The 20,965-nt window shown below is 45.0% G+C and overlaps 1 protein-coding gene across 1 annotated transcript in view; it reads right to left on the minus strand.

The window, feature by feature from the left end:
- The window catches only part of mmp24 (matrix metallopeptidase 24), a 115,171-nt gene that overhangs the window by 50,843 nt on the left and 43,363 nt on the right, over nucleotides 1-20,965 (minus strand). Inside the window, exon 4 of the mRNA XM_056273396.1 lies at nucleotides 12,300-12,399. Within this exon, the coding sequence (XP_056129371.1) occupies nucleotides 12,300-12,399 (100 nt within the window). The remainder of the gene's footprint in view (nucleotides 1-12,299; nucleotides 12,400-20,965) is intronic.

A 20,965-nucleotide genomic window follows, 5' to 3' on the forward strand; every position in this document is an offset into this window, starting at 1 on the left:
TGGAGAAGATTGTAAGCTAATTTCCCATAATGTTAGCATGTTCTTTTAATGTATATGTTAATATGATTAGTTAAAGTGGCTACGAGGAACTTTCATCTTGTGTTGATTTTAGCGGCCTCATGTGGACAAAATACAGCTGTTGCATAGCAACTAGGTAATGTATCTATTTGTGGCTATGTAAGATAAATAATGGTAATATGACGCTGGTGAAGCAAAGTAAACTTTGTTTTAGTAGTGTTCATACACCTAAGTTACAAGTATTTGTTTGTATGTGGCAGGTGAAAACTGACTGAATATGGCCACTGGTGAACAAGCAAGTTTTTACCCAATACCAAAGCGCCCACGGGTGGAGTGCATTATCCACTGTTCTGATGATACAGATAAGCTGGTTTCACTACAAAGTGTCGACTCATGGAGAACTCTGCTCAGGGCAGCTCAGATACGAAATCATGCACCAGTTTTGAAACTGGCAAAAGACATTCCTGAGGGACAGATTCCAGCAATCTACTACCACAGAAAGTGTCGCAGTATCTTCACTATGAAGCAAATTCTTGATGGCCTCCTTGCAAAAGAAAAGAAAAGTTGTGTCTCTGCTGAAGAGAAACAATCTAAGAGAGTAGCTCGACATGCTCCAAGTACATCTAGGACTTATGATGCAGAGTGCATATTTTGTCAGAAAAACAGCAAATATTCCAAGAGACAGAATACGAGAGAAGTACTGGTGCAGTGTCGAGAACTGCGAGCTGATGCAAAGATCAGGAGTGCAGCCACAAAGAAAAGGGACAGCAGAATCCTTGCCATTGTGAGTAGAGACCTTGTAGCAGCTGAAGGGCACTACCACAGGTCATGCTATAGACTTTACACCAAAGAAGAGGTTTCCAAAGGAGAGGTTGCCAGCAATGAAGATGATGATGCTGCAGCCCAGTATGAAGCTGCTGTGAATAAGGCATACAATGAGCTGTTCCTCTTCATCAGGATGGAGCTTTTTGGCAATCCTCAAGTGATGACAATGACTGATCTCTCTTCTAGACTGGTAGCTTCAATGAACTTCCAAGGCATTGCCCAAGTCAAGGAATCAACCAAGAAGCACATAAGGCGAAACCTGGAGAGTGAGTTTGCTGGAGCCTTGCAGATATTCCCTGATGAGAAAGGAAAATTCCTCCTCTATCCCGATAACTTGTCCATGAGGGAACTTGCCAAAGAAAATCAGTCTCTCAAAAGGGAGCTGCAGACCCTGAAAAGTGTCAGTGCACAAGATGTTATAGCCAAAGCAGCCATCAAATTGAGAGCAGACATTAAAAGTCAAGATGTTCCTCAAACCTGGCCGCCTGAAGTCAAACCAGAAGCAGAATGTCCTACCATTCCAGAGTCGCTCATTATCTTCCTGTACTCTCTACTCACAGGCTCAAATGATCCTGATCATGCATCCCAGAGAGTGCAGTGCCTTCTGCAGTCATTTGGCCATGACATAGTATATGCAGTGACATGTGGAAATACCAAGCCTTCCAAGCACATTGTTCTGCCATTCAGTGTCAAATCGTTGACAGGAAATGTAGAGTTGATAAACATCCTCAACCGACTTGGTCACAGTGTGTCCTATTCACAGATGGAAGAGATCAACACTGCCCTGTGTCTCCAGAAACTCTCATCATCAGGGAGTGGCATTGCCCTTCCAGCAAACATCCATCCTGGCATATTCACAACTTTAGCCTGGGACAATATCGACCGTCTTGAAGAAACTGTCAGTGGTGAGGGAACATCTCACAGAGTCAATGGGATTGCTGTGCAAGCAAAGCCAGTCAACCCACTTCCTGTCCAACCCATGCCCACTGTTCCCAAAACAAAGAAGAGAAGCATTGATGGACCCCCACCAATGTTACCAACTTACAATGCTGGACAACGGGTAGGGCCACCACAAAGCAAAACGTCAGATGCCGATACTGCAGCCAATACTAAGCTTGCCAGAGAGAAAAACCTTCTTTGGGTCCTAGCACGCATGTCACAACAAGAAGAACAGTCAGTCAGCAGCTGGACAGGCTTCAACATCCTGACTCGAGGAGAGATGACGGTCATCCCCGACAATATAGGCTATCTGCCTACCATCGATGCTCCAGCGACACAAATGTCTACTGTCAACGAGGTGCTTAACCAGTCACTGAGCATCATGCAGTGCTTAGGCCTGAGGAAGATTGTCTGTGTCTTTGACCAAGCCCTGTATGCGAAGGCTGTCGAGATCACATGGAAACACCATGACAAGTTCCATGATATCATCGTTAGGCTTGGGGTATTCCACACCATCTGCACACTGCTGGCAATAATAGGAAAGCGTTTCCAAGATGCTGGACTCAAAGACCTCTGCATTGAGTCTGGCATGATTGCAGAAGGCTCAATTGCTGGTGTTATGGATGGCCGCAAGTACAACAGGGCAGTGCGACTACACAAGCTCCTGTATGAGGCTCTCATGCGACTGACCTTGAATGGTTTCCTGTCCTGGTTGGAAGAAACTCACAGGAATGACATGGTTCACCTGAATGAGACACTGAAGACCATTGACAGCCTTGGGAAAGAAGTCTCACAACATGCTTTGAAGGAGGTCCTCGAGAACAGCTCTTGTACACGCATCATGGATCTATTTGAAGTCTACCATGAGTTCCTTAGAGGTGGAAACGGCAGCCTCTCGAACTTCTGGATGTCCTATTTGGACATGGTTGAAATCTTGTTGGGGCTCATCCGAGCATCCAGAGAGGGAGACTGGATGCTACACTTGGCTAGCATTCGAGCAATGATCCCATGGTGCTTTGCTTATGACAGGATGAATTATGCACGCTACCTCCCCTACTACTACGCCCAGATGTCTGAGCTGCCCATCACACACCCAGATGTGTACACAGAATTCATGGAAGGAGGCTTCTCAGTCCAACTGGGCTCCACCAATCCCTTTGGCTGAATCCCTGTTGACCAAGCTATAGAAGAAACGGTGAACAAAGACACCCAAACAGCTGGAGGGACAAAGGGATTCAGCTTGAAGCCAGGAGCTGTGACCAAATATTATCTCACAGCTGAGTATAGAAGCATGTACCTCAGACAGCTGAGAGACCTGACAGGTCAAGGCAGGTGCAAATGGTCTCATCCAGATCTACAGAGTCCAAGGATCAAGAGAGATGAAGCAGATGTCCAGTCTCTCATGGACCTTATGGAGAATAACTGGCTCAATCCTATGTCCCCTGATGAGATTGATTTGGTTAGCCTCTCCACTGGCAACATGGCTCCACCTGATGTGACCATAGATCTCTTGAGAGCTCTTGAGAAAGGAGAAGAGGCCTACCAAGCATTCCAGCAAACAAGGTTAGATGCAGACCCACCACCTGTGAAATTCCACGACAAGATGACCAAGCAAAGTCTGAAAACATTCTCCAATGTCAGCACAAAACAAGCTCATGGAAAGAAAGCACAGGATGTGGTTCTGAAGGCAGATAGAAACCTTTTTCAGTCACATGATCCTGGTGGCTGAAAGCAGGAAGGTGAATCTGAAGGATGTCCTTGCCTACCCATTGGGCCCACTACCATGGGCACTGGCAAATGCTGATGGGTCCTTACGAAAAACAAACAAGGCTGCACTTGCCAGAGAGCTTGAAAAGAATGTATCTCCTGCAGAAGACATCCCAATCCAATCTACTTCCATCATTGATGGGATGAGCCTGGTCCAAAAAATTAATGGCAACAACAAAACCTTTGCACAGGTGGCAGAGTCAGCCTTGACCCAGGTCCTCCATGAGGGAGCACAGAGTGGGAGGATTGATGTTGTTTTTGATGTCTATCACCAGACTTCGATCAAAGATGCTGAACGACTGAACCGGGGTGGAGACATCACTCTCCAGTACAAGAATCTTGCAGGGGGACACCACGTCCAGCAGTGGAGAAGATTTCTGTGCAGTTCCTCCAACAAGACCAGTCTCATCAAGTTTCTGGTGGAAGAGTGGAAACTGCCACGATACAGAGCTATGCTGCATGGCAAGGTGTTGTACACTGCTCAAAAAAATAAAGGGAACACATAAGCAATGCAATGTAGCTCCAAGTCAATCACACTTTTGAGATATCAACCTGTCCAGTTAGGAAGCAACACTGATTTGTGAATCAATTTCACCTGTTGGTAAATTGTCTAATTTCCACCTGGTGGAAATTAGACAATTTGCAAGACAACCCCTATAAAAGGAATGGATTTGCAGGTGGTGGCCACAGACCATTTGCCTGTCCTCATCTTTTCTGGCCGATCTTTGGTTAGTTTTTCATTTTGCTAGTGCCCTCACCACTAAAGGTGGCATGAGGCGGGATCTGCAACCTACAGAAGTTGCTCAGGTAGTGCAGCTCATCCAGGATGGCACATCAATGCGTGCTGTGGCAAGAAGATTTGATGTGTCTCCCAGCACAGTGTCCAGAGCATGGAGGAGGTACCAGGAGACAGGCCAGTACACCAGGAGATGTGGAGGGGGCCGCAGGAGGACAACAACCCCGCAGCAGGACCGCTATCTGGTCCTTTGTGCAAGGAGGAACAGGAGGAGCACTGCCGGAGCCCTACAAAACGACCTTCAACAGGCCACTAATGTGCAGGTTTCTGCTCAAACAGTGAGAAACAGAATGCATGAGGATGGTATGAGGGCCCGACGTCCACAATTGGGGCCTGTGCTCACAGCCCAACACCGTGCAGCCCGATTGACCTTTGCCAGAGAACATCTTAGTTGGCAGATTCGCCATTGGCGCCCTGTGCTCTTCACAGATGAGAGCAGGTTCACACTGAACACACGTGACAGACGTGAGAGTCTGGAGACGCTGTGGAGAACGTTCTGCTGCCTGCAACATCCTCCAGCATGACCGGTTTGGCGGTGGATCAGTGATGGTCTGGGGAGGCATATCCTTGGAGGGCCGCACAGACCTCTACGTGCTAGCCAGAGGTACCATGACTGCCATTAGGTACCGGGATGAGATCCTCAGACCCATTGTCAGACCATATGCTGGTGCAGTGGGCCCTGGGTTCCTGCTCATGCATGACAATGCTCGTCCTCATGTGGCCAGAGTGAGTCAGCAGTTCCTGTATGTCGAGGGCATTGATGCTATGGACTGGCCTGCACGTTCCCCAGACCTGAATCCAATCGAGCACCTCTGGGACATAATGTCTCGTATCATCCGCCAACGCGATGTCGCACCACAGACTGTCCAGGAGTTGACCGATGCCCTGATCCAGGTCTGGGAGGAGATCCCTCAGGAGACCATCCGTCGTCTCATCAGGAGCATGCCCAGACGTTGTAGGGAGTGCATACAGGCACGTGGAAGCCACACACACTACTGAGCCTCATTTTGAATCGTCTTGAAGAATTTCCACAGAAGTTGAATCAGCCTATGTTCTCATTTTCCACTTTGATTTTGAGTATGATTCTGAATCCAGACCTTAATGGGCTAATGATTTTGATTTCCATTGATCATTCTTAGGTTATTTTGCTCTAAACACATTCCTCTATCTAATAAATAAAGATTTTCAGCTGAAATATTTCATTCATCGAGGTCTATATTGTGTTTTTAGGTGTTCCCTTTATTTTTTTGAGCAGTGTACATGACCTGTGAGGAAACCTGCTACAAGTTGACAGAAGATGGGTGTGAGGAAGCAGCAGAACTGCACTCCACACATGAAGAAGCTGACACCCGTCTGCACCTGCATGCATTGCATGCAGCAAATGCGGGCTCAAAGTCAGTTATCATCACAGCTGAGGACACTGATGTCATGGTGCTTTGTCTTGGCTTCCAGAAGGACATCACCTGTCCCATCTACCAGAAGTGTGGGACTCAGAACCGCACACGGTTTGTCGACATCACCAAACTGGCAAGTTCACTTGGAGACAGCATCTGTGACAGCCTAATTGGCTTACATGCCTTCACAGGCTGCGACACTGTCAGTGCATTCGCTGGTCGAGGGAAGCTGAATGCCCTGAAGATAGTGAGAAAGCACACTTCCTGCCAAGAGACTTTTAGTCAACTGGGACAGACATGGAATGTGAGTGATGAGCTGTTCCAGAAAATTGAGCAGTTCACCTGTCGGATGTATGTTGCTAATAGCAGCGCTGCTGAGATGAACAAACTGCGTTACCAGCTCTTCTGCACCAAAAGGGGAGAGGTTGAGTCCAGCCAGCTGCCACCATGTAGAGACTGTCTCTTTATGCATGTTCAACGAGCCAACTATCAGGCAGCAATATGGAAGTGCTGTCTGCAGGCTAACCCTGTGGTGCCAAGCCCTACTGAGTATGGATGGACAGACGATGAAGGCAAGCTGGCCATTTACTGGACGCGCTCCCCACCTGCACCAGATGTGGTCTTGGAAATGCTAACATGCAAGTGTGTGCATTCATGCAAAATCCCAAGCTGCATGTGCCTGTCAAATGGACTTCCATGCACAGACATGTGCAGGTTACAGACCTGCAGTAACCAAAAACAGCAGGATGGTCCAGAACTGGACTTTGAACTTGGGGAGTCAGATGATGAGAGAAATGAGCAGCTTGATGAATGACAGTGTGATGATTGTGATGGTATTACTGTGGTAGTAGTCTATTGATGCACAGGATGTTGATTCTGGACTTGGTTACCCAGAGCTTGATAACAATAATGTAACCATATTCACATATACCCATTACCCTACCCATTACCATTACATATACCCACTAATGATATGGGATTACATGTATCATTGACTAAGTATATGTAAATGTCAATGTTGTTTAAAATATTAAAATAGTTCATTACCTCACTATGGTATTCCTTTTTATCATGTATTTTGATTGTGTATTTAAACAAATGTAGAGACCAGTTTGTGACCTAACTGGCTTTGGTCTAGTTCTCATTTAAGGCTCACAATCACCTCACACAATGAAATAGTATGGGTATATTATACATTTCCTGAATCTTTACAGTCCTGTGAGTATTCCAGTTTTTGTGTTTTGTGTCCCTGATATTCCTAGATGCCACAGGGCTAAAAGAAAGTATATAGTTTAGGCGAAAATTGCAGAAAGATGTGTGTTATTGACGGGTTGAAGAGCTCAAGTGACCTCTATATTTGTGAGAAATATCCACAACAGGGCTTGAATGAAAGCTAAGAAGGTCCCCTTTAAAATGATACCAAAGACAATATTATAGAACATTGAAAAATGTCCTGACCATGAGGCTAAACCAGGATATGCACCAGCGTCTAAAATGCAATTTAGTTTAGCGGGTGGTTAACTTCATGAGCTGATAACTGTGATACAGCTGCCACTCAGGAATGGTTATCATACCAAAATATCATCTACAGACATGGATCCTTTCAAAAATTATAAGTAAGTTTTGCCACCTTGAGTGTACCGAAATATCGTCTGGCCCATGGACTATAGCAGCGGACAGATACACGCACACACAGACAGCAAAAACAGTGTTTTTCCTGCCATTTTAAGACTTTTGCACAGCGCCCAAGTTGATTGAATGGGAAATATGGAAAAAATAGTTTTAATATGCAGCGCTCAATCAAAAAATCCATCTAATAAAAACGTTTTGCACGTCAGTCTGTGGATGTGCAGCCTCCAAGGTGGACCATCGCACGAATGCTACCAAGTCCAATATGAATTTGCACTTTCCAAAAGAAAAGGTTTGCTCTGCGACCATTCTGGTCTAACCCTAACCCCAGCCCTTGGAAAATAAGACAGGGTTTATTATTTTTGGTTCATCCAGTGTTCCTCCAGTGTGCTGAGATCAGCAGTGATTGATTTGCTGACTTGCAAAATACCATCAACTTCTCGTTTACACTGTCACTGCACAATCAACCGTAGATGTGAGTCACACATGCGCACGGTTGACTTAGCTCGGGCAATGACAGTGTAGTGTGGTCGAGCGAGCTGGAGAGTGAACGGAGAGAGGGAGCATCGAGCGCAAATGTTTCTCGAAGGTTTTGAATCATCACAACCATGAGAGGTTCTTCACCATACAGTCATAACTGCGCAAAAAAAATTAGGCTGGTAGGTCCAGTAGTTTGCGAGATTAGCCGTGGACACACACACACACACACACACAACCAGATGCATAGATAATGAAGTCAATTCAATTACATTATATAAGCAAATCAAATTGTTTTCAGCAAACTCCACTACATTCTTGAAGACCAGGTCCCAAGGTACTGCTCACATGAGTTTCATTCTTTTTTGCTGTACCAATTTGGAATTATGGGATGCTAAAATCCTCTCAAATGACAATTCAATTGCATACATGCTGCTATTTAAAAGCCCATGAAATAATTACATCAAATTGTTATCAGGCCCTGTGATGGCCTGGCGGCCTGTCCAGGGTGCCTCTCTGCCTGCCACCCAATGACTGCTGGGATAGGCTCCAGCATCCCCGCGACCCTGAGGGCAGGATAAGCGGCTTGGATAATGGATGGATGGATGGATGTTATCAGCAAACTTCAGTTTATTCGTAAAGGCCAGCTTCCGAGGTGTTCACGGCATGACTTTCATGATTTTTTACTGTGGCAAATTGGAATTACGGGATAACAAAATCCTTTAAAATGACTATTCAGTTGTGTACATGGTACGATTAAATGTCCATGAAATAATTATATCAAGTTGTTTTCAGGATACTCTACTACATTCTTGAAGACCAGGTCCCAAGGTACTGCTGTCATGAATTTCATGCTTTTTTATTGTACCAATTTGGAATTATGGGATGCCAAAATCTTCAAAAACGGCGATTCAATTGTATCCATGGTGCTATTTAAAACCCAATAAAATTATGATATCAAATTGTTATCAGCAAATTCCACTTTATTCTTGAAGACCAGCTTCTTATTTACTCCAATAATGAACTTCATGCTTTTTTACTGGGGCAATTTGGAATTATGGGATTCCAAATTCCTTTAAAATGACCAATCAATTGCGAACATGTTGCTTTAGCAAATAAAATTAACAGTAAACTCCACTGCATTCTTGAAAAACAGGTCCCCAGGTGTTCATGGCATGACTTTCATGCTTTTTTATGTACCAATTTGGAATTATTGGATGCCAAAATCCCCCGACATGCCCATTCCTTTCAACATGTGCCAATACTTAAATTCCAGATTGGTACAGTAGAAAAGCATGAAATTCATGACAGGGTCTTCAACATTGCAGTGGAGTTTGCTGGTAACAATTTGATATTATTCTTTTATGGACTTTTAAAAAGTATTTCAGTGAAAGGGCATTTAGGAGGAATTTGGCCTCCCATAATTCTGAATTGGTACAGTAAAAAGGCATGAAATTCATGACAGGGATAAGTGGGGACCTGGTCTTCAAGAATATAGTGGAGTTTGCTGATAACAATTTGATTTGCTTATTTTATGGACCTTTAAAATACAGCATGTACATGAGTGAATGGTCTTTTGCAGGATTTTGGCATCCCATAGTTCCAAATTGCTACAGTAAAATAACATGAAATTAATGTCATTAACACCTGGGAAGCAGGTCTTAAAGAATCTAGTGGCATGTGGTGAAAATATTTTTATATCACTTCATAGATTTTTTTTTTAAATAGGGATATTATGGACATTGTTAACATTTAACACTTTTTAGGGGGCAGATAGGATGTTTTAGGTGAATTAGACCTGACCAGATTATGATGTTATGATGTTATTATTGATGTTACAGAAGCCAGTTTTCCATCCATCCTTCCATTATCCAAACCGCTTATCCTGCTTCTCAAGGTTGCGGGGATGCTGGAGCCTATCCCAGCAGTCATTGGGCGGCAGGCAGGGGGACACGCTGGACAGGCCGCCAGGCCATCACAGAGCCAGTGATGGAAAGTATCAAACAGAACATCTGTTTTCTTGATTTTAAAATAATTTGCTTGAACCTGCAAACAGAATTCCTTTCACATCATACAGTTGTGTGAAAAACAGCCTACCGTATAGATGCAGATGTCGTGGCCAAGTTTTCCTGAAGTGTAGATGGCATGACTGCGGTGATAGACCGCAAGTTCATTACAGGGACTACACAATCACTGACATGTCACTCAAATTAATGCTGCTACAAGGAGTTTTTCACTGATTAGTAATCAGTCTTATTTTAATTGTGGTGTGTCTATATGAGAAACACAAGAAAATATGACCAATCAGTGAGAAGATTAGATAGAGGTATATTCCAAATGATTTTTTTTTACAGGATGGCTTCCCTACGAAATCAGATGAAATGAATTACTGCACTCAGAAGGGATACAGTCACAGTCAGAGATACAGTACCCCGTTGCTGCATATCTTGCAAACTCCTGTTTTGTTCAAAACATCACTTCATCTGTTATTCTTCTCTTCAAAACAAAAGCACAGGCTACCAGAATGTGAATGTCCATCTTTATGACAAGAGGCAACGCTGATGTGAAATGAAATTGTTCTACAGGGAAATACTGCTGCTTTTGTCCATAAGGATGCGCAACAAAAAACATAAAACGCCTCGCAGCAAATTTAATGGGCAATTTAGAGTGACACAAATGCCCTTTGATTGTGAAGAAATAGGAGTATCCAGAGGATACCAAAGCAAGACCAAAATGTGCAAACTCTACACAGAATGACTGGGATCATACCTAGGGCTTACTGTGAAGGCAATAGGCTTGGTGCATTAATGTCACGCTGTGGAACTTCCGGGTGTGTCTGTTTGCATAAGAACTTCTGGTACAACCGGATGCTTACATCCTACTGAATCATTAGTTAGCTGCTAACTTATCCGCCCGAAATTTTAATTTCATCCGAAAAATCAATGAATCAATCAGGGCAAAAAGGGGCATTCAAGTATCGATGCCGTGAATCAGGTTCCACTGAGCACTGTTGTGCGCCACAATGTGTGAATTCGGCGTACTATAATTCTCTTTTAAGTTTCCATTCACCCCCTAGTAACTGCGAGGGAAGAGCTAAGTGGCTAGCGAAGATTCGGAGGGATGCATTTGTGTGTAGTCGGCATTTTGAACTGGGTGATTTCGCTGTGCCAGCAACAGGTGTGTGAAGGAGGCTCAAGAAAGGAGCTGTCCCCACACTCTTTGCATGGAATTAGGGTTGCCAACTCCTTGAAATGGAAATAAGGAACAGGGGACAGGGACGGGGGTTGGATGAACGGGGCAGCGCGGGCATAACAAATATAATGTGCCTTACACTGTACACACACAAACACACACGTATATGTATATTATTTATATATATATTTTATATATAATAAGGAACGATTCCTTATTTTAAGGAACAGTTGGCAACTCTACATGGAATGAGTACTCCAAACCTGCACCCACGCTAGGTGTGTGGGAGCGTCGGGGGCGTCCTGCTGTCGCCCCTCTGCCAGCTCTGGACTCCTCTGATAATGAGATGGATGTCAGCAGCTGCCTGCAAGAGCATGACTATTGTATGGCTTCTAATCCTGCCGCTTTGGATGATGCCCTGGCCCAAAACGAGTCAATGAGGAAACAAAAAGTGCTCCAGCTACAGTTCAAATTCAGCCTGAGGCGATTTGCAGGTTCCGATGAGGACATTGGCTTTTACACCAGGTATGTCTGATTTGTTTCCATTTCATTTGAGAGGCAAGATTGAGATGGCACAACACAAACCCCCCTCTTTTATTTATTTTTTGCTCGTCTGAGCTACTGAGGAAGCACTCACAATGCGATGTACATCATTGACCGTGATTTTACGGACGTCCTGCAAACAGCGAGTGTAGAACAAAGCCATCTCTTCTCTCAACAAACCAGACCGGAAGCTCTTGTGCAAGCACTGTACGTCGGAAGTCGAATGGCGCCATCCTAGATATTGTAACATGCACGGGTCGGACCCTTTAGTCGACTGGTTAATATAGTCACCTGTGCTGTGGGAGACATGGGTTCATGTCCTGGCTGTGGCAGTACCTGGCTGCCCCCCTGAATTCGCTACATTGGTGTCAGAAGTGGGATGGTGAGACCGTGAGGCCATCAGAAGCCTCACGGCCCTCACAGAGGTGTGGGGGAGCATGTATGCTGATGCAAGGGGACGCGCTTCCCGAAGGGGGGGGAGGGGTAGCGTAACGTACATGGATAAATAGAACTGCTAGTCCTTGGCTAACAGGTCGGACCCTTTAGTCGACTGGTTAATGTTGTCCCTCGTGGTGTGGGACATCCAGGTTCGTGTCCTGGCTGAGGTGGTTCCCGGGCCCCCCCCCGAATTAATTACAATATGCTTTACAAATACACTTAATTATCACTTCATTTGTAATTGCAAATTACTTGATTACTTGAGAGCTGAATTTGATTACCTGGAAGGTCAGAGGTGTGACCGTCTGCCAAACATCGAAGGCCTGTCGAATTGCCCTTTGGGTGTCCTTCTCCCCAACCTTAGGGGTGTAGTTAGATATGCTATGGCAAAAGTAGGGGGGAAAGAGAGAAAGGGGGAGGTTAGTTGCAGTTTTTCTTGACAACCTTTTTCAGCTTTTCCACTCGTGGTATAAACCAAACAATAATGTATGAAGTGCTTTACATTAGAGAGAAGCAGACACTGGGTTATGTTGCCTCATTAGCAGCTCATGTTTATCTATGTATATATGTTATAACGAAGATTATGTTGAACCAAAACTTGAAACAACATCAATGGCTTGAGACATAGATGGGAAGTTATCACGAACGCGGTTTTAACACCTGATGTTTACGACGTCTTTATCGGGGTTTGAGTCAGACGGTGCTCAACTTGCCGGTGTAAAGTAGAGAATTGCACAAAGTGCCGCTGTCACTGTTTATTATGAAGCAACTGTGCAACACAAACTCTTACTGGCTCACGTCTTCTGCAGCCAGCCTGATAACACTTGGAGCAAATGGAAGGGACTAAATATCCCCGTCGGGGAATATAAAGCAATATTAATGTTCAATACCAGGTGCAAAGTCGCATATCAGAGCATAGCTACTTGACGTTCAACAATTTTCATGCGAAAATATACTAGACCCTCTGTCATGATATAATAATTATTCTCTCTGTCACATCGTCGAGGGACTGCGACGCTAACCCTTGACGTCTGAGGGTTATTTTTCAGTAAAATCAATGGATTGCTATTTGTGCTGACTGACACTGAGGGGTTTGGTGCTCAAAAATGGTATCAGCAATGTAGACTGTAAATGGTATTGGTGGTGTGGTAGACTGTCAACACACACAATGTCCATGCAGAGCTGTCAACACACACAATGTGGGCTGAGCACAGCATAGCAGAGATGCCATCCACATGTGTTCTGCTCGAAGAGAGGAAAATGGATATCTTTAGATGTTATATAACTCATTTCAGAGCCACCACAAGACACGTAATATTTAGAAAACCCTTCAGAGACAGTGAGAGACAGGAGATAAGGGGAAAGCGAGAGAGAGAAAGTGAAAGAGATTAAGGGAGATGGAAAAACAGAGTGACAAGCAAGAAGGCTGATGAAATAAAAATGTCAGATAGAAAAAGTAAGATCAGGCTGAGTCCATTTCACACAATCTGCCTCTCTGCGAGGGGTAAATGCTTTGTTCCCATCCAGAAGATACATTATGAAAATAGATGTCAGAGCATTAGGGAATTGCTATAATTCAACATGAGTGCACCTCGGCTTCCTAACATGAATAAAAATGGCCATCTGGTGAGGAAGCTATACTGTTTATTGCACTTTCCTTAGGTTACGGATAGTTGACTGCCGGGACCGATTATATATATATAGTGTGTGTGTTGCAATGGTGTGAATATAAAACACGACCAAGCAATCAAGAGGACAACGTGACGCCCGAGTTAAGCATAAAGAGAAACAGCCACAGGTTTTCGACGATGGCTGTGCCATCACAGCCAACCTTGAACGAACATGCTGACTCGAAATGGAAAGAAAATACGACAACTCGATATATGGAAAATTCATTTGGGCTTTTTTTTTCACAGTTTGCCGTGACACCAGGCTGCGGGTGGCTGTGCAAATAACTTGCAGTGGGAGGTGACTTTGTGAACACGGAGTCTGACTTGAAAAGCAAAGAGGTTGGTGTGCTGCAGTCAGGGGGAAATGTAAAGTCGGAGGGGGAAATATAAAAAGAAATGCCAGCTTTCGACAGCATCCTACACTGCTTTTTAAAAGTTTGCTTTCATCTTAGGAAACAAACAAAAAACCCCTTTATCTTGCGTTTGTATTTTTATCTCTTGATGCCTGAGGTAAAAGTTCAGCTGTGCCTTGATGTAATATGTCCCATGGTTGTCTCATAGCAGCTTTAACAGTTAGCTGCCATGTGCTTTTTAGTAGTAAATATACTCCGGTGATAGTACTATGTTGGTTCCCCCCTTACCCAACACACATATCAACCTTATTCGTTGGCCCTTGATGTACACAACCTTATTTCCTTGTTTTTTTTTATTGTCTTTTTCTCCCCAACATACCCGGCCAATTACCCCACTCTTCCGAGCCGTCCCGGTCACTGCTCCACCCCCTCTGCCGATCTGGGGAGGGCTGCAGACTACCACATGCCTCCTGCGATACATGTGGAGTCGCCAGCTGCTTCTTTTCACCTGACAGTGAGGAGTTTCGTCAGGGGGACGTAGCGCGTGGGAGGATCCCGCTATTCCCCCCGGTTCCTCCTCCCTTCCAAACAGGCGCCCCGACCGACCAGAGGAGGTGCTAGTGCAGCGACCAGGACAGACACCCTCATCCAGCTTCTCACCTGCAGACCAAGCCGGAGGCAACACAGGGATTTGAACTGGTTTTTTGATTGCCTTGACTATGAAGCATATTAGAAGTGCTACACCAATAAAAAATGTATTTCTAATATGATTTTTCTTGTTGCTTTTAACTAACCAATGACTTAAGCTACTCATTACCCCGCAAAAGCACCATAATGTATGAGGGAAAACAAATATTAATGCAAGATGTAAATGCATGCAGCATGTATAGTGATCCACACATGATTGGATCTGCCAGACCCCTCTGGAGGTAATCTGGTGTTATATCTCAGCCAGAAACAGCCAGTTGTAAATGCAGTCCACACAGCATGCTCGTCTGGGTGAGATAGTACTGCCCAGAGGGTAGAAAACATTTTGACTATATTTACTCAGATTGAGCCAAGTTTGATCGCTGATGCTGATACCTCCGAAACTGTTAATATGACCCCTGTTTTGAACATTATTTTTAAAGACTGTAGAAAGACTTGCCCTCTTCGTACTCACTCAATTTCTTTGCATAGTGGGCGCAAACAGTGAGATCCAATCACAACATTGATACAGTGCATGTAACAAGAATGTATTTAAATGAACTGCATTTATATCATGCCTTTCTAGTCTACAACCATTCAAAGTGCTTTACAATACATGCCTCATATTCACCCATTCATACACTCATGGTGTAGGCTGCCATGCAAGGAACTAACCTGCTCATCAGCAGTTAAGGGTTCAGTGTCTTGCTCAAGGATACTTCGATACGCTCTCTGCAGGAGCCGGAGATCGAACCAGCAACCTTCTGATTATCAGACAAACCACTCTACCTCCTGAGCCATGCAAATGCAAAGCCCATGATTGAATTGTTCATTATCCTGATAACATATCCATATACACAGATTGCATGATAATACTAGGTGTATATGGGATCATACAGTGGTGGACTTGGGCTGTTTGAGGGGCAGGGGCAAAAAAAATAAAAAGGGCCCAGCTGTATGCAGTGGGGCAACAGTGCACAGAAAGCCGTGTTGCATTTATGGTGAAACATTTGCAAACGCTGGCATTGATTAAAATGGTTTCATTATGTGAGTTAAACTAGAGCACCTCTGTAATAAAACATATGGGGAACGATTAACTATTTAACCAACTAATTCCCCAGCATGTAGGGACGCCTGTATGTCACTGTGTTGGGTTTTCTATGCTGGAAGGGTACCCATTAATTTTCTCCACTGGATAGGCACCCTAGAAAGTACTTTATCACATTTTCCCCACGGAAAGGCACCCTAGAAGGCACTTAACCACATTTTCTCCACTGGAAGGTTACCCTTGAGGGCACTTTAACATGTTTTCTCCACTGGAAAGGCACCTTAGAGGGCACTTTACTACATTTTGTCCACTGGATAGGCACCCTAGAGGGCACTATATCACACTGTCTGACACATTGGGCCACCGTAGAAGACACTTTATCATGTTTTATCTACCATGGAGGCATCCAAGAGTGCCCTTTTGTGGCATTTTTTTGAACATTGCCCCGCCCCCACATTAGTCCACCAGATCTCATGCATATCAGTATGGTTGGCCTTGACATGAAAATCTTTGGTGTGAGCTCAGCTGCTTCTGGGCTTCATACAGGAGCGGTCTACATGTAAATCCATTGATAATCTTTTCAGTAAATCTAATTTTCCACCCAACAGTGCAGTTATTAATAGTGTGCATGTTTAATTTGTGTGTGTGGGTGTGCATGTGTTCACGTGTGTGTGTGTGTTTGTGAGGCTGACAGCTAGGTAGCAGTTGCCTGATTTGAGTAAATGGAGTGTAATGTTTTGGCGGTGAAGCTAGCCAAATGACCTATGGCCAAAACACACAGATGGTTTATACACTCTCACTCTCTCTCTCTCTCTCTCTCTCTCTCTCTCTCTCTCTCTCTCTCTCTCTCTCTCTCTCTCTCTCTCTCTCTCTCTCTCTCTCTCTCTCTCTCTCTCTCTCTCTCTCTCTCTCTCTCTCTCTCTCTCTCTCTCTCTCTCTCTCTCTCTCTCTCTCTCTCTCTCTCTCTCTCTCTCTCTCTCTCTCTGCACGCGGGAAGGTTGGGTACGTCAGCGTGAGTGAGGGCGTTGAATGAGCTTGTGCGTGTTTTTTGGATTAATTCACTTGTTCTGTACTGCTTTCACTTTTCTTTTCTTCTCTACATGGTAATGTGAGGGAAGTTTAATTTTACTTCGTCGTTGGTTGTTGGAAAGTGACTGGTGGGAGGTTGGTGGTGTGCAATATGGCGTCCCTCCCCGGCGAGGGCTCGCCTCCCCTGTCTATCAGACACGGGGTTAGAGTCGTGGTCGACTCGCGGTACACTGTGGAACAGGTTCTCCTGGCTGCAGGAGAACAGGTCGGCTATGAGAACATCACCTACGGCTCTCGGATGAACAAAGCCGTGGTGGCTTTTCTCCGAGAGGAGCGTTTAGTCCACCTGTTGGTCGAGAGGGGCCTGGTGCTAGACGATTTGTTTGTAGCCGTCTCGCCATTGTTTGTGCCGTCGACACGTGTTACCGTGTCAGGCGTACCTCCGTTTATCCCGAACGAGCTCATTGAGAAAGAACTGGCTCGTTTCGGGAAGTTTGCTGGCGGGTTCAGAACAGTCCGTCTGGGTTGTGGCGACGCCAGACTGCAGCATGTTAACTCCCTGCGGAGGTAGGCCTTCATATATTTAAATGATTCCTCAGAACATCCGCAAGTATCATTTGAGGTCAAATACGAACACGGCTTCTACACTTTGTACGCGAGTTCTGGCAGCATGAAGTGTTTTGAGTGCGGCGATGTCGGCCACAAACGCTCATCCTGCCCGCACAGGGAGCCCACAGCGGGCAGCAGTACAGGCGAGCCACAGCCTGACGGCGCCGCTGAGGGCAGTAGCCCGCAAACGGCGCAGCAGGCGGCAGGAGATACCGTAACCGGTGATCCGCAACCTGGTACGGAAGGAAATGTAACAACTGAACAGGACAGCAATACTGTAAATGATGGTAATTTGAGTGGTACTGAAGCACAGGATGCGGATGTATGCAGAGACGAAGGACAGACAGAACCAGTGAGAGACAGTCACCCAGCCGAAGCTGAGAGTCAGGTTCCTGCAGGTGAGTCACACTGTGAAAACGCTGGAAATGAAGATGAGGACATGTTAGAGGATGATAGCCTATCTCAGTTTGCTGATATTGTGTCGCAAGATGATCAGCAGTCATATTCATTGAAAGAGATTCATGATTTCCTTGACGAAACCTATGGCAGACAGTCTGTGGATGTAACATTTTTCTTCTCGGATGTGGACAGGTTTGTTAGTTCTGTTATGAGAATTAGAAAAACAGCTGGATATGAAGAGCTCAGTAAGCAGAAGAGGTTTCGTCTGAAGAAGATTCTGACGAAACTCAGGAAAGAAAAGCGAGGAAAGGTTTCTTTACATGTACAAAACTGAAATATATGTGATACACAAAAGGTGTTTTTTTTTCTCTCTTGGAAAGTTTTCACTGTCTTATCCTTCCTTTTCTCTCTTCTTTTAATCGACGGTTTGCGAGTAGGGAGTCTAAATATTAACAGAGGACGGGATAGAGTTAAGCGAGGTGTGGTAGCTGAGCTGATTAGAGCTAAGAACATAGATGTGCTCTTCCTACAGGAAACACACAGCTCTGCAGACAACGAGATAGAGTGGGGAATGAGTTGGGCAGGCCAGGCTTTTTTGAGCCATGGTAACAACTTTAGTGCAGGTGTAGCTGTTCTCTTTTCGCAGCCCCTCCTTTTGACAAATGTTTTGACATGTGAAGTGGAGCAGGGCAGGATTCAGGTAGTTCAGGCAACAAGCCGAGAAATACCTTTTGTGTTTATAAATGTGTATGCTTATAATACAGGCACTGATCGCTTGAGATTGTTTAGCAAACTGAGGGATAAACTCAAACAATTTAATAGTGGCTCAATCATAGTGGTGGGAGGAGACTGGAATTGCACTACACACCCTACAGTTGACAGAAACTCAGAAGAGCCCCCATCCACCGTCAGCTTCTTTTCTGTCCACTGTGGTTGCAGAAAACGACCTTACGGATGTTTGGAGGACACTTAATCCAACAGTTAGGCAGTACACATGGGTAAAAGCTGCGGAGGGTAGTGTGAGGGCAGCCAGGTTGGACAGGATTTACCTCAATCAAACATACAGCAACAGGTTGATTAAGTCCACGATATCGCCTGTGGGATTTTCAGATCACCATTTAGTAGTGGCAGATTTTTCTTTACAAGTTCAATTTCGACACTGTTCCCACTGGCACTTTGATGTGCGGCTAACGCAGGATAAAGCCTTCTGTCAGTTCTTCTCTGACTTCTGGAGTCATTGGAGGCTGAGGAGGAGGGATTTTGAGAGCTTAGCTCGATGGTGGGAGGTAGGAAAAACACAAATTAGGATTTTCTGTCAGCAATACAAACGACACACTCTCGGTGTGGAGAAACTTTGTCTTGATGAATTAGAGAGAGAAATTAGGATATTAGAAGGCGAAGTACTTATTGGACATGATGGTGACAGCAGCACTTGGGAAAGTAGGAGGAAGGCTTTAGGTAGGTTCCTACATGAGAGAGCAAAGGGCGCTTTAATCAGGACCCGACTTGCCACCATCAAAGACATAGATGCTCCAACTTCTTTTTTCTTCAAACTCGAGAGGAAAATTAGAAAGAACAATGTGATGATGCACCTCAAACTTCCCAGTGGGGCAATTACAACTGATCCATCAGAGATGAGGAAGTTGGCCATAGACTTCTACAGCAGCCTGTTCAGTGCGGAGACCTGTGACTCTGGCTGTGTGGGGGAGATACTGGAGGGACTGCCTCAGCTGGGTGAAACACAGGTGACTTCGCTGGAGTCCCCCGTCTCCTTTGATGAGATGTCTGCGGCGGTTCAGCAGCTCAGCTGTGGCAAAGCCTCTGGAGTTGATGGACTTCCTTCAGAGTTCTACAAGACGTTTTGGACTCAAATTGGACGAGACTTACATGATGTTTTTAAAGAATGTTTGAACTCTGGAACTCTACCTTTGAGTTTTAGACGGGCTGTCCTGACACTGCTACCAAAAAAGGGAGATCTTGGCCTACTGAAAAACTGGAGGCCAGTTTCATTGTTGTGTACTGACTATAAGATCATTGCAAAATGCTTTTCAAATAGACTCAAACAGTGTATGGACACGGTTGTACATTACAGCCAGACGTACTGTGTTCCTGACCGTACAATTAAGGATAATCTTTTTTTTGATACGTGACATTATTGCCATATCTAAGCTCCAGGAGCTGGATGTTGGCCTGCTTTCCTTAGATCAAGAGAAGGCTTTTGACAGGATAGATCATTGCTATCTGTTCAAAACACTCAAAGGTTTTGGTTTTGGGGATAAATTTGTTAACTGGATCAAGTTGTTGTATTCCGGAGCCAGTGTTCTGTTGAAGGTAGGAGGTGGACTCAGCCGACCTGTCTCTGTTAGGAGAGGTATCAGACAAGGTTGTCCCTTATCTGGGATGTTGTACTCCCTGGCCATTGAACCACTTTTATTTCAGCTCAGGCAGGGGCTCCCAGGGCTAACTTTTTCAGGGAAGATCACCACTGCAGTTAGCTTATCAGCATACGCTGATGATGTCACGGTTTTCATAACAACCCAAAACGATGTACAATTTCTCAAGCAGAAATTGGCCTTATACGAACAAGCTTCCTCTGCAAAAGTTAATTGGTCAAAATCCGAGGGCCTCTTGCTGGGGGAGTGGAACAATAGAGAAAAGCCGACATTACCAGCGGGGCTGCAGTGGAATACAGAAGGGATAAAATGCCTAGGTGTCTTTCTAGGCAGTGACCGCTTCCTGAGAAAAAACTGGGAGGGTTTAACCGAGAAGGTCAGTGCCCGATTGTCTAGGTGGACTTGGATCCAGCCTCAGTTGTCCTATAGGGGGAGAGTCTTGATTGTTAACAACTTGATTGCCTCGATGTTCTGGCACCGGTTTACAGTTGTAGACCCTCCGGACATGCTCATACGGGAAGTACAGAAGATGCTGGTGGACTTCTTCTGGGGAGGCTTTCACTGGATCAAGTCTGCTGTACTGTTCCTACCAGTGCTGGAAGGAGGCCAGGGCCTGATTGACCTCCGCAGTCGCATCATGGCCTTTCGCCTTCAAACTGTGCAGCGCCTTTTATACCATGACCAGCGACTTTGGAGTGAAACAGCGTCTGTGTTGCTTCGGAGGGTCATGAACCTGAACTATGACAAGCACCTGTTCTT

The sequence above is a fragment of the Lampris incognitus genome, chromosome 2, assembly GCF_029633865.1.
Source record: "Lampris incognitus isolate fLamInc1 chromosome 2, fLamInc1.hap2, whole genome shotgun sequence".
Classification (NCBI taxonomy): domain Eukaryota; kingdom Metazoa; phylum Chordata; class Actinopteri; order Lampriformes; family Lampridae; genus Lampris; species Lampris incognitus.